Source organism: Oncorhynchus gorbuscha, linkage group LG18, assembly GCF_021184085.1.
Source record: "Oncorhynchus gorbuscha isolate QuinsamMale2020 ecotype Even-year linkage group LG18, OgorEven_v1.0, whole genome shotgun sequence".
NCBI lineage: Eukaryota > Metazoa > Chordata > Actinopteri > Salmoniformes > Salmonidae > Oncorhynchus > Oncorhynchus gorbuscha.
Window position 1 is genome coordinate 11,248,007 of NC_060190.1, and position 27,161 is coordinate 11,275,167.

At 41.8% G+C, this 27,161-nt stretch overlaps 1 protein-coding gene across 3 annotated transcripts in view; it reads right to left on the reverse strand.

Moving 5' to 3' along the window:
- Positions 1-27,161, reverse strand: part of LOC124003488 (VPS10 domain-containing receptor SorCS1-like) — a 149,755-nt gene that overhangs the window by 71,238 nt on the left and 51,356 nt on the right. For all 3 annotated transcript variants that reach the window (XR_006833231.1, XR_006833232.1, XM_046311770.1), the window contains exon 2: positions 1,322-1,389. Coding sequence is in view for 1 of the 3 variants with exons in the window: in XM_046311770.1 (XP_046167726.1) it covers positions 1,322-1,389 (68 nt within the window). In the remaining 2 variants the exon portion in view is untranslated. The remainder of the gene's footprint in view (positions 1-1,321; positions 1,390-27,161) is intronic.

The following is a 27,161-nucleotide window of genomic DNA, read 5'->3' on the forward strand; positions in this document are numbered from 1 at the left end:
ATGCTGAGTTGCATCCAAAGAACACCATACCTACTGTGAAGCATGGGGGTGGAAACATTATGCTTTGGGGCTGTTTTTCTGCAAAGGGACCAGGACGACTGATCCGTGTAAAGGAAACAATGACTGGGGCCATGTATCGTGAGATTTTGAGTGAAAACCTCCATCAGCAAGGGCATTGCAGATGAAACGTGGCTGGGTCTTTCAGCATGACAATGATCCCAAACATACCGCCCTGGCAACGAAGGAGTGGCTTCGTAAGAAGCATTTCAAGGTCCTGGAGTGGCCTAGCCAGTCTCCAGATCTCAACCCCATAGAAAACCTTTGGAGGGAGTTGAAAGTATGTGTTGCCCAGCAACAGCCCCAAAACATCACTGCTCTAGAGGAGATCTGCATGGAAGAATGGGCCAAAATACCAGCAAGTGTGTATGAAAACCTTGTGAAGATTTACAGAAAACATTTGACCTCTGTCATTGCCAACAAAGTGTATATAACAAATTATTGAGATAAACGTTTGTTATTGACCAAATACTTATTTTCCACCATAATTTGCAAATAAATTCATAACAAATCCTACAATCTGATTTTCTGGATTTATTTCCTCATTTTGTCTGTCATAGTTGAAGTGTACCTATGATGAAAATTACAGGCCTCTCATATTTTTAAGTGGGAGAACTTGCACAATTGGTGGCTGACTAAATACTTTTTTGCCCCACTGTACTTCTGAGTCACAAATAACCTAATCGGGCACCGAATCTCAAGGTAGCAAGAACGCAACCTGTAGATCTACAAACACAAGATATTACAACTATAGCCAAGGGAGTGGATTATGTTTGAATTCAGTTTTCAGTAATGCGGAGAAGCCCCTTGAGCTGAAAGTGCAGCGAGACTCGCTTGAACTGCACTCAAGGCCAGTCAAAGTAAGTGCACTTGGACTACACTGGAGAGCACATTGGCTGTCTGTAAGTAGCTGTGACTCACATTCACACTAATGCCTGTTTGCTTTGGGCTGAATTAAACATCTGGTCGGTTGGCTGGAAGGTTCTGGCGACAGGTGCACGTTTTTCTGGCGAAAAGTCTCCTCAATGAGGAGAGGGCAAGTTGCACCGTTTAAATATTCAAGGTGATTTTGTGTAACCCTTTGATTTGTCAACCTCTTATTGGTGATGCACTTATGTATTTATAATGTGGTATACAAACGGAGACACAACATGAATCAGAACCTTGTTGCTGCTAAAAATCCGGTATAACAGGCAGTAACACTAAAGACTTCACACAGAAATGTACACAGAAGACTTGCAATGACAAAGCACGATGTGCTTACCTCCACAACGAGCTCTCCGTGACACTGTTCAGGTTGAAGTCAAACAGCTTGGTCAGCATGAGAATCACCTGCAAGACATGAAGATAAATCCTTATTTACACACTTTAATACAGAGCCTACACCAAAACGCACGTTTCAACACACAATTCATCATAAACATAAAGCATAATCACATTTCACATTTCAAAACATTCAATGATTCGTCCTGAGTTACATTTGTCAGCAGTCAAGGAGATCGTGTTTCTTCTACAGTACGCAAAATCCAAGGAAATGATCCGTTATTGGAGTTACAAGCCACAGGTCATCAACAATTTGCCCCCTAACATCCCCAAAAGGTTGCTGAATCAAATCCCCGAAGCTGAGAAGGTACAAATCTGTCATTCTGCCCCTGAGCAAGGCAGTTAACCCACTGTTCCCCTGGCGCTTACGACATGGATGTCGATTAGGGCAGCCCCCCCACCACCCCCCCACCACCCCGCGCCTCTCTGATTGAGGGGTTGGGTTAAATGTGGAAGACATATTTCCGTTGAATGCATTCAGTTGTACAACTGAATAGGTATCCCCCTTTCCTTTCCCACGTTGAAGTGGTGTCCCTTGATTTCACGATCACTTGTGTAATACAAGATGCTTCTTCCATACTTTCTAAAATCACCCATCACATCCTTTCAAAATAGAAAACAGAAAGGACAGATTGAAAGATATTAAACATTGGATATGTAGCCTCTGTAGCCACACATGAAAAGGCATAGTTCCGTCTTTGGGAAACTCACAGTCTACCTGATAGAGAATACATTATACAAATGTGTCCTCCACCTAGCTTGTTCAGGGGATCAGACTACTGACTAGCAAGCTCAGTTGAACTGTCAGCGAAAGGAACTAAAAGATACATCAGACGAACAGCGTGTGACGACTAATTATTAAGAGCTCATTACTTAACCATATCCTATTCAATCTAAACACGGCACTGTAAATATTCTTTATAACTGTAACACCCTTAAAGTGCATGGGATTTAGAAGGAAAATCTGGGTCGATCCAAGTCTTCGGGGAAAATTAAAAGACAGATGAATCACATTCTGCCCGAAGCAGAATGAGAACTACAGAAGCACTGAACTACAGAAGCACGGAACTACAGAAGCACTGAACGACAGAAGCACGGAACGACAGAAGCACGGAACTACAGAAGCACGGAACGACAGAAGCACTGAACTACAGAAGCACGGAACGACAGAAGCACGGAACTACAGAAGCACGGAACGACAGAAGCACGGAACGACAGAAGCACGGAACGACAGAAGCACTGAACTACAGAAGCACGGAACGACAGAAGCACTGAACTACAGAAGCACGGAACGACAGAAGCACGGAACGACAGAAGCACGGAACGACAGAAGCACTGAACGACAGAAGCACGGAACGACAGAAGCACGGAACTACAGAAGCACGGAACTACAGAAGCACGGAACTACAGAAGCACGGAACTACAGAAGCACTCGCAATCTATTTACTTTATGACTAGAGGTATATTTCAAATTCATTGAAATTTGTGGCGGTGGAGCTATTCACCAAGCACACCTGTAGTTTACCAGTCTACTTTGACATGGTACTATAGACCCCTGACATTTCACGCAATGTTTGCTGTCTGTTAGCATGTTGCTAACTGTGTGCAATCGACTGGAGAATGACGTCATGGGTTTGACACTTTTGGGATTGTTCAAATGCTGTAGATGTCATACAACACAGAGGTCAGTAACAACATGGACAAGTCGAACAGATCCAGCAGTCTTATGTCCATCTTTATCAGCCTCGTGTCAACCAGATGACCTTAGCATAATCTACATAGCTTATTTTCCTCCCTCCAAACACCCATAGGCGGGCTGAAACTTCAAGAGGAACTGCACTGTATGCATATTCAGGAAAAAAGTCCATAGTGTACAGCAAAAACAAAACAACCGGAGCCTATAAACAATTTGTACATGCCGTCTCCAAGACCGGCTACACAATGTTCCTTGGCTGCACGCTGCGTCATGGCAACATCCAACTGTTTCCCTGTCCCTCGGATACCTTTGAGTCGACCTCCCGCTGCATGTCGTGGAGGCAGGCGTGGCGGAGGAGGAGTCACTGTGGGAATTGTGTGACTTTGTGAAGTGTGTTCCGCCAGCGTGGGGGCCCCGCGAGTGAGTTACAACGCCAGAACAGATGCACCTCTGCAGCGGGGAATTACATTGTGAGGCCCCTTTGATCACCCTGCATTATGTATGAGGCAACATCTGCGGCCTCGGAACACACCAAACCAATACCGCCCCCCACACACACACACACACACACACATACATACGGCTGCTTTGGGTCGACCTGTGGAGGAGTTTAGGTTAGCGAGAAGAACCCATCAACACAAAACTCCTATAAATTACGTTTTTCTTTCACAATGTAGCCCGGTGTCTCCTCTAAGCGTCTGAGTGGTAGATACTCCAGTGAGGAGAGAACTACCCCAGGGGATGAATAACCTTACATGTGCAGATGAGACCAATGCATGCTAATGACCCAGTCCATTTCGCTGGCCAGCTGGAGGGGGAATTTGCACACAGGCGCGTAACCCACACGCACAAAGGCACGCACACACCCACCCACACACAACCACCTCCACAAGGCTTCTCTCTCTCCCTCTCTCTCTCCCCGTCCCTCCTCGCTATCTCCTAAATTCTACCAAACCTCTAAATTCAGTTGTTCTATGTCTGTTTGACAGAGCAGGTGCCCTTGTACCAATGTATCTCTGTACTCCATGCCTATGCCTCCACCTCCGCCTGTTTCTGTGTACTAGAGCCAGGTTCTCTATCACCTCGCCCAGACAACCAATAACCTGGGCAGATAAAGTCCTTTAAAAGCAAAGTAAGCAGAGCTGTAAAAGCGGAGCAGGCCAGGCGGGGCTGGCTGTGTAGCTGGCATCATTAGCTGAAGGACAGTGTGCATGCAGACCCTTCTGTCTGCCACATATGGAGCCTAATGTGGGTGGCCATCAGCGTGCGTCCGTGTCAGATGGTCTCCCCGCTGGAAAGTGCATATGCTACATTACCGAGCTTGCCAATTAGGCCCGTGGGTAGACTCCTACTGTAAATATTACCTTGCCGAGCAATAGAAGGAAAAGACAGACTTTAAAAAAAATGAAGATATCTGAGAAGGACTAACGATGGGGAGAGTGCTGTGTGAGGGAGTGAAGAAGAACAAGAAGGTCATTCCACCAGAAGCGGTTATGAGTTGTTTGAGGGAGAGAAGATGGAGGACTGTGACTTTCAGTAGCTTGGGAGGTGTTTGGGTTTACGTGGCTGTGGCAGGTTGAGGCGACAGCTCTGTTTATGGGATGCATTATGCTGAAAACCCCACATTGAAGTAAGTCACTGGGCTTCAGAAAATGTTTGAGGTGGTAGGCCTAGTGAGGTTTCTATTAAGATAAGTGTCCCCTTTCGAATAAGTCAAACTTTCAAAGTGCATTGGAGGCCAGTTGGAGGGAGTTTGCAAATGTTATGCTCAGTCTCTGGTTGGCAGAATTTTAGGGGGTATTAGAAATGCAAAGAGAGGTTTGAGCTCATGATGCGGATCAATAACAGCTGTGTTTCTGCAAAGACTTAAGTGCTTAGAGTTTCTCTTTCACACGCAAATACACACAGAGAGAGACAGAAACACACACACAGAAAAATGCACACACACTGGGTGCCTTTGTTGCCAGAAAACGGCTCGTTGTGTTTCCTGCTATCTGGCAATTGTCCTTGACAAGGGGAGAAAGAAAGAGAGAGCCCAGAACTGTAAACAAATAGAAAACATAAGGATCCTAGCCACAGCTTTGTCTGACTGTGAAACTCCCAGAAATGAGACATGTTAAGCACACAATTCAGGGCATTCACATAAAAAAAACTTTTCTGAAATCCCCTTTTTCTTCTGTATGTCTTTCCCGAAATTGTAATCACGAGAGAGTTGTCGTGTTTCTTTCTGACTGCATGCTAAAGTACAATCCCGTATTCCACACTCTCGTTAATCTTTCAGGTATCGTCTCAGATATTCAGATACTGTAGTAGGTGGATGCACTCTAGAGTCTCGAGTGTTCAAGATGCATTTTCGTAACCATGTGGTGAACACCGCACGCACTCAATACTTCTGTGTTTTACATCTATAAGGAATGCATTACACCTCTGCACACTACGTATCTATTATGTTCTTGAGAAAAAAAACAAGGCAAATATATAAATATCATATCTTAACATGATTCATCTTCCTAGATGTTCAAAAACCTGAATCTGTCAAACTCCGGAGGGATCATCGTGACAACATGCCTTATCTCTGTAGGATTAGCAGTTGTCATCTCATATTTTGGAAATATTTCACAATCCATGCCTATCCCCGATATGAAAGTAAAATGTAGCTGCGAAACCATGATTTTCAAGTCATCTGTCAAATTCTTGGATATCCCACCAAAAATCTGTCTCAATTGAGGATCAAAATGTGTCATTTGAGAGCAATGTCCCAGGGTAGGAAATGTTAGTATCAATACAAAACATTTATAGTAATGTTCTGGGTTTTGGGATGCCTATTTCTGGGGCCTAATTAGCTAGTCTTGTGTTAAAATGTTTTTTCTTTTTTTTCTGACAATATTACCCAGAAACCACAGTGGTATCGTTCTCTGTATACTTTAAGACCAACATATTCAGTGTTGTAAACCCACTTGTTGACATACCCCCAGGGTTTTAGTCAAAATGCATGGCTGGATATCGTATGTTGATATGTGTATTCCAGGTTGGATACTATGTTAATAAGAAGTTATATTGTACTGATGTACTTAGTAGTTATCTGCCATGCTTGTATGTGTTTAGCTCCATCAGCAGAAGAACAGAAACAAAGACACACCATGGTGGGAAGAAGACTAAAGTTACTAATACACATCCAAAGTGAAAAGGCAGATTTTCATTGCCGTAGTTTGACTGCCACCTACAATGCTAATGACCTGATTAGATGGCAGGATTCACTTTCTTCACAGCGTGATCACTGTTGCAGGGGAAGACATGGAGCTACTGAGTGTGTGTGTGTGTGTGTGTGTGTGTGTGTGTGTGTGTGTGTGTGTGTGTGTGTGTGTGTGTGTGTGTGTGTGTGTGTGTGTGTGTGTGTGTGTGTGTGTGTGTGTGTGTGTGTGTGTGTGTGTGTGTGTGTGTGTGTGTGTGTGTGTGTGTGTGTGTGTGTGTGTGTGTGTATATATATGTTGTGCTTAGTGGGACTATCATTTGTTTTTCAACAGGACAATGACCCAAAACACACCTCCAAGCTGTGAAAGTGCTATTTGACCAAGAAGGAGAGTGATGAAGTGCTGCTTCAGATGACCTGGCCTCCACAATCACCCAACTGAGATGGTTTGGGATGAGTTGGGCCGCAGAGTGAAGGAAAAGCAGCCAACAAGTGCTCAGCATATGTGGGAACTCCTTCAAGACTGTTGGAAAAGCATTCCAGGTGACTACCTCATGAAGTTGGTAGAGAGAGTGCCAAGAGTGTGCAAAGCTGTCATCAAGGCAAAGGGTGGCTATTTGAAAAATCTTAAATATATTGTGATTTGTTTGACACTTTTTTGGTTACTACATTATTTCATAGTTTTGATGTCTTCACTATGATTCTAAAATGTTGAAAAAAGAAAAATAAAGAAAAACCCTTGAATGAGTAGGTGTCCAAACTTTTGACTGGTACTGTTTACAGCCATGAATTATGCATATAGACTGCAGAGATTGTGAACAATCTATTGTTTTTGGTGTGTGTGTGTGTGCGTGTGTGTGCGTGCGAATCAGCGTGTGTGTGTGTGTGTGTGTGTGTGTGTGTGTGTGTGTGTGTGTGTGTGTGTGTGTGTGTGTGTGTGTGTGTGTGTGTGTGTGTGTGTGTGTGTGTGTGTGTGTGTGTGTGTGTGTGTGTGTGTGTGTGTGTGTGTCTGCACATTGAATGTGCGCACGTGGGTCTTCAAATGAACGATGTGTCTCTAAGCAATGTTGATTCAGGTAATAAATCACTGTTCAGTACTTTGCCATAAGGGGAAGATAACACTTGACACAATTATTGAAATTGAATTCATGGACACTCTCGCTCCAGACAAAAGATAACGGGACTGTTCACATTATCCCAAGTAGGTAAGGTTCCTGCCTGCGTAGAATGAAAAGCCAGAGCTCCAACAATTGAGTTAACTTCCAAAGTAGGTTACAATCCACCCACTGGTTAAATATAGTACATCACTTCCGTGCCACGAGAGAGGAATATGGTTGTTCACTCCTGATCATTTGACAAATAAAACGGAATATATGAATGTTAATCCAATGAACCCGCTCACATATCCCCGGGGGATATTGCAATAACCCATAAAACCTTGAACTGTCAACGTGGAAAATCGAGTTTTATGTTAGCGGTGACAGAAAGGTGTGGAAATGAAAGCACTATGAAACTCAAGACACTCTCAAAGTTTCTAGTGGTATTGAATGGGAATGACACGTCTGTGGGTATATGATTCTCGACGAGTTGAATATCAAGTTTTATGTTTAGCGGTGACAGAAAGGTGTGGATATGAAAGCATTACACAACACAGACATGCTCAACGTTGAGACTGGATGCGAAACCGTGTCTATGAGTAAAATGCTGTGGCTGACTTGGATTTTGGTACTAGACTGCAGAGGCCCAAGAGGCTAGTCTAGCGGCTGTTTTCCCCGTGTGTTAACAACACAACCTACGTGAGATTATTAACTACAGTCGCTACACTACTTGACAGATGGAGCGTGATGAAGCTTAAGAAGAATCTCGCTCATTGCAGATTAATTATTCAGATGGTCATCCTCAGAATTAGCATCAGCTCACAAATGGGATAATAAAAGGTATTTACAAAGCTACATCTATCTATCCATCCATCAATCTGGCAAAGGCATTCTTCTCTCTCTGAGGAAAAATAATCGGTCCACTTTTTGTCTCATTGAGATCACTTGATTTGCCTCCAGTTTGGGGCCGGGTAGTTTGAGTAGTAGGAGCCGAAGGCAGATGAACAGTCCCTCCAGGCATTGCTGCCAGAGCGAGAAGTAGGAAGAGGGAGAGAGAAGGGAGAGACAGAAGGGGGAAGAGGGAGAGAGAGCGAAGGAGGAAAAGAGAGAGAGAGAGAGAGAGAGAGAGAGAGAGAGAGAGAGAGAGAGAGAGAGAGAGAGAGAGAGAGAGAGAGAGAGAGAGAGAGAGAGAGAGAGATGGTGGTAGTAGCTAACAAGCTCTTCTCTGTCAATCTCTCGCTTTGTTCCCATTATTCAGAATCAAAGACTCCTGATTCCCAGCATTTGCATGTGATTAGCAGTACAGCTCCACAGTCTAAACCAACACTTCCCTCCCTTGGAATCATCACAGCCCACCCACCTACTGCTGGCGTTGCAATCACCACAGCCATGACAGACCACCTTTTTGTTGTTGTTCGGCTCTGTTATGTAACCATTGTGTGAGGCACCTCAATATCAACATCATTCACGAGCTTAATTTGCGTCAAAGAAACATGTTGGGGAAAAAGACAAACCAAAGTAGATATGTTGAGGGATAAAAACGATACAAATGAGAAACAAGCTTTTCAAGTGTGCTTGAGTTTGACGCGGTGGGCTAAAGACATACCCGTTGGCAACGAGAACACAGAGGAATGAGAATTGCAATCAACGGGGGTCTTAACCTTGTCTCGCACGTCACTGTAATGAGATGATAAAACGGATCCCCGGGGGGTTGGAACAAGCCGTATTCTAGCGTGTACACAGACAGCAGTATCAATACGGGAGCAATTGCTGCTGAGCTTCATACTCTGGTAATAGAATAGGAGACACGTGCTGCACACCAATAGGCACACTCAATTTCAGCACAAGGGAGCATTGTATAAGCTACAGTAAGAAAATGTATGGCATTCAGAAGTCAAAAATGTCATCAATGTCAGAGATATAGCAGTATTCAGCATAGTCAACAATGTCGTCAATGTTAGAGATATAGCAGTATTCAGCATAGTCAACAATGTCGTCAATGTTAGAGATATAGCAGTATTCAGCATAGTCAACAATGTCGTCAATGTCAGAGATATAGCAGTATTCAGCATAGTCAACAATGTCGTCAATGTTAGAGATATAGCCGTATTTAGAATATTCTATATTTCCTGTATAAAACAAAACAAATAAAAACAAGAGGAAGGAGAAGACAGAACTCTTGTTTCAATCACAGTCCAATGGAGTTTGATCAATCTCCCCATGACGTCAGATCTGACCAAGACTTCAACCCAGTCCACACAGGGAATCATTCAAGGCCAGGCCGTTAGCACCAGCCTTGGCTGAGGAGGCCACACACACACACAAACAAGGACAGAAGGGAAGCCGCCATGCTCGGGCCAGAAACACCAAAAGATTAATAGGACCAGATGAGACCAACACTGTAGCCAGCAAGGGGGAAAACGCAACCGGTTGTCGAGTCAATGGCACCCATTTCTAAAGTGTCATCTGGAGACGATCTCATTGGCTACCATCCACCGAATCCATTTACAGGGGGTGCAATCAGATTCATTGATCTGAACAGTGTTAACTAGGGGTTAATACAGGGGACATGATGCGAACACGATCAATGTCCGTCACTCCAAGGCCTCTCCTTTCAACACAGCGCTAAATAAATAGCCTCGCCATTCCAGTACAATTTATAGGCCTCTATCACCTCCTTGATTACTTATGGTATATCATCATATGGGGGCGCATTCCACGCCACAAACAGTAGTACTCTAAACTCGGAATTGCCCCGACACCTTTAGCGTTGACCTTTGCCTAGATGTCCCAGTAAATCATGTAAATAGTGGGGTTAGTGAGCCGTTGTTTATTTGTTTACTACAGAGGGACATGCCTGGGCAAGTCCAGGGGGAACCATACGGCTATTTAAAATCTCAACAATAATGAGTTGTTGTGTAACGGACAGGCGGGAGGCCCCTATTGGTTAGTGGTTCGGGAGTGATTGATTGGTTGGTTGACCCGCGTCCGCTGGCCCCCCTTTACTGTTTTTAATGGCGTTCTTGACACCCGATCCAATTACTTAGAATAATTATTTGGGCTTGGAGAGCTGATGACTGGCTGCATTTTGGAAATGTGAGACTGGATTGCGTCCAAGTTAATGCATAAATTAATAGGCCAGGCCACTGGGAGGGGAGTTGTTCAATCTCTCATGGAGAGAGGAGGCTACCGTATACAAGGAACTCCTCTGTGACGAGTCATTTGAAAGCAATAAACCCTGGGGGTTATTGGTAGGACATAAACCTCCACTCCCCTTATCCTCTTGTCTATTTATTGTTTATTGTGACTTCACATATACAGACGGCAGCACACACAGATCCACTCACCTCTATAGGCCCGAGAAAGGGAAAAAGGGAAAGGGATTCTCCTTGGTCAGCTAAAATGGAGGAGAGCGAATGAGTCCTTAGGGATAGCAGGGAGATTATGGGAAGGGGAATTAACAATTGAGAGATGCATAACTTGTTTAAAGTTTTATCTATTGACTAATCGACAAAGACTCAGGCAGGATCCATAGAAAGCCAAGGGAAGCTGACCTTTTTGTTGCAGATCGTTCCACACGTTCTTGTAATGCAGGGGAGAAAAGTCCGGTTTGAAAGGCACAGCTAAAATAAGCTGCTCTGCAGAATACAGTGTACAAGATGGCGGATAGGGACATTCTGCTTACTTTTCAGGGACAGAAGTTCAGCCCAGTCTGTGGAGAAAAGTGTCAGTTGAAGAGATTGAGCATACTAATGAATAAACTCTAAAAACATACTGTTGTTCAGTATGTACTAATACCATTCTAAATTGATGCATTTAAATTCAAAATCTTGAAACAAAACCTTCATGAAGTTGTCCTTTTTGACACTGACTGTGAAATTAAACTCCCTCTCCCTAGACAGTTGTTACTTGATGATTAAATCTTCAATCTCAAATCTATGCTAACTGTAAAAAGGTCGCCGGCTAATTTGATTTGTGGGCCCCCAAAGAAATTCATTATAAATCTGAAAATCACGTGCAGGGAATTCTTATTTGAAATGTGTTTTATGATTACAGAAATGTAGAGAGTGGCTTTATTGTACAATATGTACTATACAACTACGCAAAGTTCAGTTAAATGTAATTAATTTAGTATCCTGGGGATATGGTTATTATTAGCAAAGGGGTGTAAGAGAATACCTGAAATGAAGAAAAAAACCTGATCCACTCATTGCAATTCATTTCCAGCATTCCAAATTCTGCCAATTCAGCACTTAGCTTACCAATCGTACTGTCCACCGTATTTACCGGATGGAATTAGTAATAAGTGGATGTATTGACTTGGCGAGGTCACAGAAGGTCATTGTTACCCATGTATGAGACGGAATCCACTGTACTACAAACTAGCCACTTCTCTTGATTTCAAGTGAGATGAATGGTAAATGAGAATTGTCTGAAATAATAATAATAATACATTTGTATTTTTCTGTGTTTGGCAAATGTCCACCGTGGTTTGCCATCTATCATTATTTGGGTTCCTCGGGAATAGTTGTAATGATTCTGTATAAATGTTACTGAAACTATTCAACACTATTATTTTGTACGAGTGCAGATACAGTACTTACACAAAAAGGAGGACTCATCAGAACCACAGCTAGTTTGTTCCCCGACTGACTTTATATATAAATACAGTATACATCCAGTCTCTGTGCATACCCAAACAAGCTTTCCAGCCTTCCTCTCATCCCCTACTTCCATTCCACAATCCAATCATTTCCATCTCTTTGTACCGGCATTCGATGGTGATGGCAGGCACAGCTCTTTTTTTCATATTGATGTGCAGAAATAGACAGACGAGACAGAGTTCCGCGGCTAGGCTGGAGGCAGCGAGCTAACTGGAGCAAGCAGACGTCAGGGCCCATCAGCATGCTATGGGATGATTGCTATAAGGATCCCATCCGCCATTTTAGCGCTAGGCACTAGATTATGGGGTGGCGGCTAACATGTGACGAGGCTAAAACGGCATGAAAATCCTGGTGTTCATCGAATGAGTGAATCTGGGTGGTGGATTTGAGTTCTGCAGTGAGCAATGTTTGTGTCTTTGGGTAGATTCTGGATAGTTGTTGATGCTGTCATTTTTCCAGTCACAAATTATCCCCTTACAGTATATTTTGATACAGATGTAGGATCTTAATTTGACCTATAATGTGACAGGAAAATAATCCTGCAACAACAGAGTTTGAACTTCTAGTACATTTTTGTTGCTTGATCAGTGGTTAAGCTATTAGCTGGCCAAAAGTAGGCTACGTGAAAAGTGCAATACTGTTAATAATACAACCACGTGTTAGCACGGGCACAGGAAAATTGTCAGAAACAAAAGAGTGATCAAATTAAGATTTTAAATCTGTATATCTTTAGTGTATTACTGCAGACAGGATTAAGTGGAGAAACACTGTTGAGGCTCTTTGCTCCACTGGGAGCTAAAATGAATAAGTCAAGTAAATAAGTCAGTCATAGTGTATACCTATTTTAGCGTTAGTTGTAGCAATGTGTTAAAAATAGGGAGTAATATTTAAGTAACGCAGACCAATCCCAGCTCTTTCGAGCCAGAAGAGAAAACTTGAAGTGTTTAACATGCTAGGCATTCTGCCGCTGCCATTACAGTTTCCAGTCAACGTTTGCCAAAGCTGCCAGATGTGTGTTGAGTATAAACAAACACAAGATCATATATCTTTGCATAGGTAAACAACGACTGAGCCAACAGAATCTATGCAGACGGCTGCATAATCAGTGGTAAGACAAGGATGTCCTGTCTCACCACAAACTGATTGGAAGTTTTAAAACAGTGGGCGTGTTACAGTTGGCTAACATGAAACATTTTCTCTGTCATCACACAGTCTGTCATACAGGTAGATGTTCGGGATATTTACACAAACATTAGTAAATTACATCAAATTACTTCCCTCGACATCTGGTCTGATCCCCTTTGCAAATATTCCCCTGAGATAATACAATTGATGCCTTATTACTGCCCAGTAATACACAGTCAATATATCTCACTGAACTTTAAGAGCAAAACAAATGATGATTTGAGTAACCCTCTAAATGGAATTGACACTTATTGACCTGTTATATGGTAATATACATGTAAATGCATTAACTGAGGGTACTCCTTTGTAGGAGAGCGATGGGGAATTCAGAGTGATGGGGAATTTACAGTGAGAATCAGACTTTCAATGGTGATGGAGAAAGAAGTTATTTGACAGAGTAGCGTCGACATGCGACATCATGGGATCTGACACCAGGGCTGGTGATGAGTGATAAAGGACAGACAGCATGACTTTTTAAACAGATACACACTCTCTCTCACACAAAGTCATGCAGACACACCACCCACATCACATTAAACTGCGTGTTAATATCAATCAGATCTGACACTAAAATATGCCTCCAACCAGCTAAAACTCCCACATTCAGTTGAAAATAAAAATATATATAAATTAGACCAATTAACAGGATGCATGGTCCTGATTTTTAGTCTAATTAGATGAATGGAATAAATGGTACCGCTGGCAGCGTTTTTTGACACTGTATGTGCGAGTATAATTCCCCATATTGAGCTGTCTGACCTTCTTGAAGAGTTTGAACAAAAAAAAAAGATTCCCGTTTAATTTGGATGACGGAGACAGCAGGATTTTATTAATGAGCTTTCACATCTTTCCACGCTGCTATGAAAAAGACTGCCTCTTTTTAACTATCAGATCATTTATAAGCTGAAATAACATGCAGGGACCAATTAGGTACTGCCTGGAAAGGGAAAGAGGAGAGATGGTCTAATGGGATGGTTGGAGGATTAGAGGAGACTTGTGAAGCATCGCCCCGTTCACTTTCTGACCTTGTTATTGTACCATGAGATGCTAGAGATGATGTCTTAGAAAACAAGAATGCTACCATGAACAGTTCATTGGAAAGACTGTTGATACATTCATGAGCTAAGGCTTAAGGAGTTTAGTTAATATCTTTGAGATATAGTGGAACGTGGGTCCATTAAGGGATAGTCAGATTCTATGAGACATCTCAATTTATTCGCTGACTATCTGTATTTTAGCACCTTTACCAAAAAGGATGTGGTTTCATCACTTTATTGATGTCATTCGTGTGTGTGTTTGTGTGTTACTTGTCCATTTTGGTTCCTAAATGAGTGTGGGAAACGATAGGTCCTTCTCAATAAAACTTCACAATTAGACCTGGTCCATCAATCAATGTAGCCTATCATGTCAATCAGCAGCAATTGTGATTAAACACACTGAAAAACCATTTGAAAATGGGCTATTAGCCAACTTCGCTTGGTAGGCCTACATTAGTTGGAGAAAAAAAGCACATTAGATCTACTTACCACTATACTGTATGTTTATCCAACTGCACAAAGTTCCTACTGGTAGTTTGCAAAGTAAACATTATCAATTAACAGTACATCAGCAAATGTGCCCTTCTGTTGCTTGACAGGCAGAGCCCACAAAGGATGGGAAATTGAACTAACCCACTCATACTCGTCTGGTATAGCCTACACTCGTAGAACATTTTTTTCTATCAATAACCTAAAAGGGTTCTTCGGCTGTCCCCATAGAACAGCCCCTTTGGGTTCCAGGTAGAACCTCTGAGTTCAATATAGAACCATTTCCACAGAGGGCTCTACATGGAACCCAAAAGGGTTCTACCTGGACCCAAAAGGGTTCTACCTGGACCCAAAAGGGGTTCTCCCATGGAGACATCCAAAGAGCCCTTCTGGAACCCTTTTTTCTAAGAGTGTATACTCTTAAAGAGGTGATGATATTACAACCAAATAATTAACAGTCCCTTTAACTGGGGATCCTTGCCCCCCTGCAGGGAAATTGAACACTCTGCACCTTATTGTGACGTTGTATTGATAACGACCTATAGACCGGTTGTGCCGAGAGGGTTAAAGCCACATTCAGCATTCTGGGGGAGAGCACAAACACAGTTGTCTCTTCAGCAGAACTAAGTGTTGTGTTTATATTGTTCCCCCCACTGTCCATAATGTATCAGAATCTAATCTCATGGATTTGTTAAACCAGCTGATTTTTCCAATAAGGGGTAATTTGCAAAGGAGGGGAGAAAGCTTTCCACATTAAATATCATGGCAAATCCATCTGATGCCCATCTCTGAAGCAGTCATACCTGGTTGGACTGTCTATTTCCTGCCGACAAAATGTGCATTTTCCCCTCTTCTGCCCTGGAACCTTAGCGTCGTCGCTGGATTGGCGCATTTCTACATTTGGGGGAATTAATGTGACGTGCTTAGACTCACACCTTATGGTGGAGCCTAGCGTCTGTCTGTATTAGTCTGCGATATAGCCGTTTCATCAGGATCAAATCGAATTGTATTTGTCTCATGCTTCGTAGACAACAGGTGTAGACTAACAGTGAAATGCTTACTTAGGGGTCCTTTTCCAACAACGCAGTTAAAGTTTATTTTTTTTATAATTTGTGACTGAGGAATACATACACAGTGAATAACAAATAAAAGAAATAGTAAAAATAACTTGCTATATATAGGGAGTAGAAAATATCAGGGTTGTATACAGGGAGTACCAGTACCAAGTCTATGTGCAAGGGTACGTGGTAATTGAGGTAGCAATGTACATATACTCTAGGTAGGAGTAAAGGGACTAGGCAACAGGATAGATAAGACAGTAGCAGCAGTGTATGGGGTGAGAAAGTGTGTGAGTAAGTGTGTGAGTTAGTGTGTGTGTAAGTGCGTGTGTGTTGGGATGTCAGTGTCAGTATGTGTGGCTAGAGTCCAGTGTGTGTGCATTGAGTCAGTGCAAAAGAGTTAGTGCAAAAAAGGGTCAATGCAGGTAGTCTAGGTAGCCATTTATCAGTCTTGTTTAGAATTCTTATGGCTTGGGGGTAGAAGCTGTATCATAGCATGTATCTCATGACTTAAAAATCCTTATCCTTTAAAACAGAAGGTCGGGGATCAGCGAATCCTCACCGCCGGTCAAGGAGCGTATGAGTCCATTGAGATGGAATCACATCTTCTCCGATTACCTTCCCACCGTGTACATGAAGCCTATTGATATCTAATCTGTCTGGAATCACATCTTCTCCGATTACCTTCCCACCGTGAACATGAAGCCTATTGATATCTAATCTGTCTGCGATTTCATCCGTCCATGTTCTGACCGATTCCCTTCTCTAAAGCCTGATCCCTCCTGTGATTCACCTGAACACTAAAAATGTCATCCTTAACTTATTCCATTGTCGACATGTGAATGCATGACAGCCTTTAGAATGCCGGTCGACATCTACTTTTCACATACAAATGACATCCGTGGTATAATCTATTTGGACTATAAGTAGGCTTACGTGTTAGCATAAAATCTTTACATTGGCATCTAAATGACAAGTGTAAATATATATGGAAGGTAACTCCAGCGCAATATCTGAAGAGGAAATGTACAATTAGATTGTTTGGTCAGTAGCCTTACAACGACATAACCTTAGTTGTAGCAATAAACCCTGAAGAGAATATGAACGTAATGGGGGTAAAATGAAATGTCTTACGTCACATAGTGAAGTGTTAGGGCAATTTGTGCATAAATGATTCTGAACAGATGGCTTGGTTTGTGCGGACATCTCTGGAGAATACTGCAACTGTTGCGCAGTGGCTTAATTGTTTTATTATTTTTTAAACATGATTGCTTTAAATGTATTCCGAATCCCTCCTTACCAGACTAACTAATCTGGAGAGTTTAAAGAGAAGACACTTTTTTTTGAAAATCTCAACCTTCACAAAAATAACAACCCTCAAAGACAACAGTTTCTCGGTAAAACACCAACGGAGGTATAAAGCAAAAAATGTGAAGCGGCTAAACTTGGAGACCTTTGGGACAACTGCATTACGTCGCTGTGAAAATGGCATCAAATGATGCATAATTTGATTTCTGGGAGGTGAAACAGCGTATCTACAGCTATACGAACAGGTGGTAAACCTGATTACCATGGTAGAGTTGTACAGGGAGTCTTGGCTTCACCCAGGAACCACTCTGGAAGGTATTGCATAGATGATTTATGGGTTAGAAGTGTCAAAATGCAGCTGACACTCAAGTATCCGCTGATACCATATCATCACATAAACTACAGTAAAAGGCCTAACGTTTTTGGTTATTAGAAGGACAATATCAGTCTAAGTTTTCAGCAGTCTGAGTTTCATATGTGACTCACCACCTGGATTCGGTCTTATGTAGCAAGTTTTGAAATGGTGTTTTTTACATTATACAAAAGTAGAGACTCAGAGCTACAAGATGGTATTTCATACACTGCATTTGAGAAACAATGGTAAAGTAACTATGCTTTGAAAGTTGTTATACTCAGAATTAGGGTTATCACTGTTAAAGCTTAAGTCCTTAAATTGAAACAGGGGGGGGTTAAAAAAAACTGAGGGATGGGCCTGGAGGAATGTAACCACTCAAAATAATACACAGAGATTTGGATGCAAGGACATGATAACAATTATAGTTTTAAGCAGGTTTTGAGACTATACAGTGCTTGGTAACATTTACATTGTTTACAAACAATGGAGTAAAACAAGCTTGTATTTTGGATTCAGGAGGGTTGCAACAGAACTAAGCTCATAAGAACCAATAGGTACATAGCAATCATGTATAAGTCCAGAAATGGATGTAGCAACTAAGAATTCTAGCTTTAAATCAGGGCGAGTCGACGATAGTTCCACCTTATGTCATCAGCGTTCTATTGACTGTGAACCCATCCACTACACCATAACAGTTGGATATTATATAGCAACTTTTATATTGCATGGCATCATCATTTTGTATGTCTTCGTTTACTATAAGTGGCCATTCAAACACCGAGTGTGTTTTCCTCAGTATCCAACAAAGAGGTCTTTATGTCTTTGTCGAGCGGAGCTTGAGGACCATAAAAACTGCTAAATAAACAAGGAGGAATAGTCAATTGTTGGAGGGACACTGGCTGAAGGTTTGTCTTAGAGATGTTCAGCATTGTTGTATTCGGGGTATGTACTGTTGTTCATTGAAAAGGTCTGTATATTATTAGTAGAATACATAATGCAAAGATTAATGTCTGTCATTATTGCACAGCCTTATTCACTTTGATCAAGACTTCCTTTGGAACTTTCAAATGCTAGCGCTTAGCGAGAACCATAAAGATTCAAGGGTGAATTATCTCAAGTTTCCCTTATCAGTGGCTGACACACTAGCTTACCCCTAACAAGCCGCGCCGTGCATTTTGACGACTAAGTGGGAAAAAAAACACTGGCGTCAGCGAAATAAACTGTGTCGGAGTATGAAAACATACATAACCCGATCAGGAGACAAAAAAGGGGGAAAGGAAGAATTTGTTATACCGGAACAGCAGCTTTTGAAATTACATTCATTATGTATTCGATGCTAAGAGGGTACCTCTAACACTCCAGCTACAAAAATAACTCGTCACACTATTTGGCTTCCAGACTTGGGAATAGTCACCTGGGCAATGTAAAATGAATTCAACAGGAAAAGTATTTTAATACCTCCTGTTATGAGATTACATTTTAAATCACGGCCATAATTGGTGCACGTGCCCATCGATTCCACTTCTTCTACTGCTTTCCATCCGCCCTTGTTGTCTCCATCTCCCAGCTCCTCAATATAAAGGGAGCCTTTTTAACAGTATGTGTGTCAGCTACTCGGCTCGGAACATGACTAGGAGTTGTGCCAGGGGCTTGCAAATGGATTCTGAGGCCCTTCAATAAATGGTGCTTTGAGCTGGTATCAGCACAAATAGAATAAAAGGGGGCCTTGCTTTACATTTTCATTGATTGGGACTTAACTTTTTTTTTGTGATAAATTACTCTTTCAGAGGCACTGCACGCATGCCTGTCTTCCTGCCACGGGTAGCCTGCTCCATTAGACTAACGTGCATTTCGCCTCCCGGTCCCTGCCAGATTGTTGTCAGCAATCTATAATAGCCACGGGCAGTGTTCCACAGCATGATGCTTGATTCTGAAGACGCACTTACAGTATACCTTGGGCCAAAAATAGACAGGTGGTTTTTCCTTTCTTTTAAAACAGTCACCTGACCTGGGAGACGTCTTTATAGTTTTGAGAATGATGTCATCCTAATTGTTATAGCTGTGGTATTCCTTAGATCGCGTGTAAGGTTGTGTAAATGTGATGTTCTGTTAAGGATTCTGACACATACTCACTTTAATATATCTACCCCTGTATAGTTACATTGGACTCGTTCTGTCATTTCTTGATTTCTTGTTTTGATTTTTCATTATTTGCATTTTGTATTTGAGCTAGTAACATAAGCATTTCACTGCACCAACTATCACACCTGCAAATGTGTTTGCGCGACCATTCAACTTTGATTTCAGATCTTTTTAAGTCAACACACTACCTAGTAATCTATAACTACTTGGTTGTATAAGTATACAGGGGAAACTGCAGTCATGTTGCATGCCGTTAAAGTCAATATAGCTAATTGGACAAATCTGGATTCATGACAGGAAATGTTCATTATCTCTGAAAGTGGACTAGCAGTATAGTCTCAGATTAGCCTATTATGACTCCACTATGTATAAATAGAGTGAATTGGTATCCCCACGGAGAGACTGCATTTCCTGAGTACAGCAGCAAGGATGCAGAATTTAATATAGAAGTAATTTATGCAGATCATTTTAGAGTAAACTGGGCCTGTTGGGCTTTGTATTGGAAATTGCAGGTGTAAGCAGCTCTGCCAACTTGGATGCAAACATGCCAAGCTGGTCTTTACCAACATGTTAATGAGCACTTAGATTATTCTAATGTTCAAGGTCCCAAAATTGGCTGCAAACTTAAATAACCGTACCTCAAGCCTAATGAGCATACCTTTTTTGAAATATAAATACATGGAAGATTTCAAGGCCACATTTTCTGCTGTGATGAATAAAACATGGTTTCAAGGTCAGTGGGTTGCCGTGGAACTCTAATATGTCTGGGGCTTGGAACACGGTAAAGTCAATAATCTGGCTATTTGGGACAACCTTTTTTACATTATTTTTTAACTGCTATTGTCACATTGAAACCAAAATATTCACTTATTTATGTTAGCTTCATGATTAATTCAGTTTTCCGGGACAGGCCATACTACGACTGTAATATGTGGTTGTCTCACCAAGCCATCTTAAGATGAATGCACTAAGGTCACTTTGAATAGTGCTAAATGACTAAAATGTCAAACATAAAATGTCAAGAAAATAACTCCTAGCCCCAACTTCTATGTACATGTGTCAGCTGGAAGAACTCCTGGCACCAAACCTTGATAGACATAAGGAGGATTGACAGCAAGCTAGGGCATTCAACAGGCCTATATTCATCCAGCTAGCTAGGGCATTCAACAGGCCTATATTAAACCAGCTAGCTAGTGCATTCAACAGGCCTATATTCATCCAGCTAGCTAGGGCATTCAACAGGCCTATATTCATCCAGCTAGCTAGGGCATTCAACAGGCCTATATTCAACCAGCTAGCTAGGGCATTCAACAGGCCTATATTCATCCAGCTAGCTAGGGCATTCAACAGGCCTATATTCATCCAGCTAGCTAGGGCATTCAACAGGCCTATATTCATCCAGCTAGCTAGGGCATTCAACAGGCCTATATTCATCCAGCTAGCTAGGGCATTCAACAGGCCTATATTCATCCACTGAAAGAAACTGTAGATACGGCAAAGCCTTTTACATAAATGTAATTGAAGCAAAGAGTGGTACCATTTATACTGTAAGACAACGCAGTGTAACTGGTGCAGATGCCTAATGAATATGGTTTGGGTTAGCTTTTCTCGCTCCCAGATTTATTACCTGCATATTACCACTTCATGAATTAAACATAAAAAGTATTTGAAAGCAATTTTAAAACATTTGGGATTATGGCTTATAGTTCTGCAACTGATCCCATAAAACAACCACTTTAGATGCATACTGTTACAGGGAGAGAGAGAGAAGCACATGGGCATTTTACTTTTTGCAAGTCTTCAGCTTCCGTGTAAAATAAAGAGTAATGGCTCGCATAAAATAAAAGCATGGGAGCTAAATAGTGGGTTGTAGAATATTACATATTACAATGACAGCATGGGTTCCCTACTCTGCAGTATATCGTTGACAATGAGGCACCGTTTACAAAAGCGAGAGACACTATGGAGTATTACTGGGGACCCTGAAACACCCCCTCGTGTGGACTGTGGACAATCAAAACACTAATCAAACAAGTGATTAGTCAGCAGAAGTTCATTGATTCTCCCTCCTAACACATCCAGTGGGATTGTAAGATAAAAACGTAATGCGAAACGGAACACGGAGGGTCCATCCCACTTGCTCTTAACTATGGCATTACGGCAATTACCAATGAGCAAAGGAAGCTCCAGAGGCTCGAGTGGGAATTTGGAAAATTGTTAACCTCAAAAAACTAAACTACTTAGCATAATACAGCAGAACATAATCCCTCCCCAATGTAATCCATTTAAAGAGAAATGTGTAGTAAGGGGTTACAACTAAGCCAACCGCCACTTCCTCCATGTAACAGCTGGGAAGGGCTTCCATAACAGGGAGTCGGGGGACTGGCCACAGCTGATGCTTCCCCATTAACTTTCAACTTATGGATAGTGTGGCTCTCCTCCAAAGATATCTTGAACCCGACTCCATTATGGATTGCCAAGGTCGGATCTGATGAAAACCTGATGAACCAGCAGTTTATCTTTCAACGCTTTGATTTTTTTCTTCCTTTCCTTCTGTCCTGGCGAGGGCTTCTTATTGAACAGTAGGGGACCGGGAGTTTTTAATTACAACAAGAACCGCAGAGTTAATTGAACATAACAGAGGCACTAATTTCGTGTTACAGCAACTGAAGATGTTACTTATGTAAATTGGGTCCTCGTCCCACTAGGGGGTTGGGGACTTTGCTTTAGATGCCAATGTCACACTCTTCTCTGGTGCCAAGTGAAATCCGCAATCTCAGAAGTGACTTTTCGTATAAAGATTTTCTCTGAAAGTAAATAGACTATCGAATTACATTATTTTTTCATCAAGACATCTCATAGGTCACACATCAATCATTCCTCTTCTACGTCTGCTCACCACTTTTCCTTTGAGGGCTGACCTGAAAAACAAAAAAACAAATATGTTTATTCTTCCCCTTGAGAGCAGAACACAACCAGGACTAAAAATCCTCCCTTCCAGAGTAAGCTTAACAAATGGTTTGGGGGAGGCTAGCTTCAATGTTTTTCTCCTCCAAAAACGATTGCTGTTGAGATGCCCATGTTAAAGCCCTAATGCCGGGGGGTGCATGGCCGAGTTTGGGGAACCAGAAGCTCACCAGAAGATGCAGGTCTAAAACAGCCTGTTTACATGGTGGACCATCCTGGCCTATACTCTGTCTGCCATCTATTATCTGCAGAATGCCATGATTATCTACAGGGCAGCCTATAGGTCACCGCGTCTCAGAGGCCTGACACACTAAGTACTACTTGCTGAGTACGACTTCCCATGATATAATCTGCAGTATCAAAGTCTATTTCATAATTTTGCTAAATAGATTGGTGGTGATACTGGAGATTATAAATTGTTTCAAAATGTTTCAGTTGAGCAAACATTCTTGAATTAGACATTTCAGAATGTTTTCTGCTGTTGAAAGTAGTAATTCCTTGTTAGTTATTTGGATAACATAGTAAACAGATGGTAAAAATAAGGTTGTAACGAAAGTCAAAATTGTGGCATTTAAGTATATTTTCAAGTTCTTGTTCTACAACTCAAGCTCTAGAAGGTTAAACTCACAGTAAAAAAGTATCTCTATTCTGATCCTGACAAAATAAGGCAGACCTTTCTTAGTGTCTGATTCTGTGTTTGTGTCTGATTCTGTGTTTGTGTCTGATTCTGTGTCCGTGTCTGATTCTGTGTCCGTGTCTGATTCTGTGTCCGTGTCTGATTCTGTGTCCGTGTCTGATTCTGTGTCCGTGTCTGATTCTGTGTCCGTGTCTGATTCTGTGTCCGTGTCTGATTCTGTGTCCGTGTCCGTGTCTGATTCTGTGTCCGTGTCCGATTCTGATTCTGTGTCCGTGTCCGATTCTGTGTCCGTGTCTGTGTCTGATTCTGTGTCTGATTCTGTGTTTGTGTCTGATTCTGTGTTTGTGTCTGATTCTGTGTTTGTGTCTGATTCTGTGTTTGTGTCTGATTCTGTGTTTGTGTCTGATTCTGTGTTTGTGTCTGATTCTGTGTTTGTGTCTGATTCTGTGTTTGTGTCTGATTCTGTGTTTGTGTCGGATTCTGTGTTTGTGTCGGATTCTGTGTTTGTGTCGGATTCTGTGTTTGTGTCGGATTCTGTGTTTGTGTCGGATTCTGTGTTTGTGTCGGATTCTGTGTTTGTGTCTGATTCTGTGTTTGTGTCTGATTCTGTGTTTGTGTCTGATTCTGTGTTTGTGTCTGATTCTGTGTTTGTCTGATTCTGTGTTTGTCTGATTCTGTGTTTGTCTGATTCTGTGTTTGTCTGATTCTGTGTTTGTCTGATTCCGTGTTTGTCTGATTCTGTGTTTGTCTGATTCTGTGTTTGTCTGATTCTGTGTTTGTGTCTGATTCGATGGAAATCTTTCATGATCAGACACTTTCTTATCCTGATAGTAAATTAAATAGATGTCTGCACCAAGACATTTTACAAAACGTATTGAGTCTTACATATGATAAGGAAAGACACACTATTCATATACTTGTTAATAAAACAAGAACTTTATTGAAAGAATAAGGTTAGGGGACGACATTTTCTCATTCAAACCTGAAAACAAAGTTACATAATAGAGACTTGGTCTTTTATCAAATAGGGCTATATTCTGTATAACACAACACAACTGATTGGCTCAAAAGCACTAAGGAAAGAAAGAAATTACACAAGTTATTTTTGAAGCTAGTTGAGTGAATGCCAAGAGTGTGCAAAGCTGTCAAAGGCAAAGGGTGGCTACTTTGAAGAATCTAAAATATATTTGGATTAAATTAAGTTTTTTGGTTAATACATGATTCCATGTATGTTATTTCATATTTTGTCTTCACTATTATTCTGCAATGTAGAAAATAGTACAAATAAAGAAAAACCCTTGAATGAGTAGGTGTATCCAAACTTTTGACCGGTACTGTATTTTATTTACAATATATATCTATATTACACACACAAAAAAAATTTATGTCCTCTCTACTGTCAATTGCGTTTATTTTCAGCAAACTTAACGTGTAAATATTTGTATTAACATAAGATTCAACAACAGACAAACTGAACCAGTTCCACAGGCATGTGACTAATGGAAATGGAATAAGGTGCCCCTGAACAAAGGGGGGAGGGTCAAAATCAAAAGTAACAGTCAGTATCTGGTGGCCACCATCTGTAACTTCTTAGGGCTGCAATATTCTTAGGGATTGATATGACAACAGGCAGTGAAAGTGCAGGGCGCCAAATTCAAAACAACCGAAATCTCATAATTAAAATTCTTCAAGCAAGTGTCTTGTACCATTTTAAAGGTAATCTTGTTGTTAATCCCACCAAAGTGTCCGATTTCAAATAGGCTTTACAGCGAAAGCACCACAAACGATTATGTTAGGTCAGAGCCAAGCCACAGAAAAACACAGCCATTTTTCTAGCCAAAGAGAGGAGTCACAAAAAGCACAAATAGAGATAAAATTAATCACTAACCTTTGATGATCTTCACCAGATGACACTCATAGGACATCATGTTACACAAAACATGTATGTTTTTTTTCATTAAAGTTTATATTTATGTCAAAGAATCTCAGTATACATTGGGCGCATTGTTCCAAAAACAGTAGTTCCAAAAACATCCGGTGAATTTGCAGAGAGCCACAACAATTTACAGAAATACTCATTATAAATGTTGATGAAAACAAGTGTTGTACATGGAATTAGAGATATACTTCTCCTTAATGCACCCGCTGTGTGTGATTTAAAAAAAGCTTTACTGAAAAAGCAAAACCTGCTATATTCTGAGAACAGCGCTCAGAGAACAAATACATATATCCACCAAGTTGGAGTCAACAGAAGTCAGAAATAACATTATAAATATTCACTTAACTTTGATGATCTTCATCAGAATGCACTCCCAGGAATCCCAGGTCCACAATAAATGTTTGATTTGTTCGATAATGTCCATAATTTATGTCCAAATAGCTACTTTTGTTTACGTGTTTGGTAAACAAATCAAAACTCACAAAGCGCGTTCACTAGTTGCAGACAAAATGTCAAAAAGTTCCGTTACAGACCGTAGAAACTTGTCAAACGATGTATGGAATCAATCTTTAGGATGTTTTTAACATAAATCTTCAATAATGTTCCAACCGGAGAATTCCTTTGTCTTCAGAAAAGAAAAGGAACGGGAGATACCTCTCATGTGAAATGCACGTGACCAGCGCGTGACTGATTGCAGACCTCTGACTCAATCCACACTCATTCGGCCCCACTTCACAGTAGAAGCCTCAAACAAGTTTATAAAGACGGTTGACATCTAGTGGAAGCCTTAGGAAGAGCAAGGTGACCAATTACCCACTGTAACTTCAATAGGGGCTGAGTTGAAAATCGACCAACCTCAGATTTCCCACTTCCTGGTTGGATTTTTTCTCAGGTTTTTGCCTGCAAACAGTTTTAGAAACTTCAGAGTGTTTCCTATCCAATGCTAATAATAATATGCATATATTAGCAACTGGGACTGAGGAGCAGGCAGTTTACTCTGGGCACGCTTTTCATACAAAATACTCAATACTGCCCCTGCAGCCATTAGAAGTTCTGCAGGGCATCTTCTCCTCACGGACTGCACCAGATTTGCCAGGTCTTGCTGTGAGATATTACCCCACTCTTCCACCAAGGCACCTGCAAGTTCCTGGACATTTCTGGGGATATGGCCCTCGCCCTTATCCTCCAATCCAACAGGTCCCAGACGTGCTCAATGGGATTGAGATCCGGGCTCTTCGCTGGCCTTGGCAGAACACTGACATTTCTGTCTTTGGAGGAAATCATGCACAGAACGAGCAGTATGGCTGGTGGCATTGTCATGCTGGAGGGTCATGTCAGGATGAGCCTGCAGGAAGGGTACCACGAGGGAGGAGGATGTCTTCCCTGTAACGCACAGCGTTGAGATTGCCTGCAATGACAAGAAGCTCAGTCCAATGATGCTGTGACACACCTCCCCAGACCATGACGGACCTCCAAACCAATCCCGCTCCAGAGTACAGGTCTCGGTGTAACGCTCATTCCTTCGACGATAAACGCGAATCCAACCATCACCCCTGGCGAGACAACACCGTGACTCATCAGAGAACAGCACGCTTTGACAGTCCTGTGTGGTCCAGCGGCGGTGGGTTTGTGCCCATAGGCGACGTTGTTGCTGGTGATGGACCTGGTGAATTCTGGTGAGGACCTGCCTTACAACAGGCCTACAAGCCCTCAGTCCAGCCTATTGCGGACAGTCTGAGTACTGATGGATGGATTGAGCATTCCTGGTGTAACTCGGGCAGTTGTTGTTGCCATAATGTACCTGTCCCGCAGGTGAGGTGTAGGTGTAGTTATACGTAGTACGCCACTGCGAGGACAATCAGCTGTCTGTCCCGTCTCCCTGTAGCGCTGTCTTAGGGGTCTCACAGTACGGACATTGCAATTTATTGCCCTGGCCACATCTGCAGTCCTCATAACGCCTTGCAGCCACATTCACGCAGATTAGCAGGGACCCTGGGCATCTTTCTTTTGGTGTTTT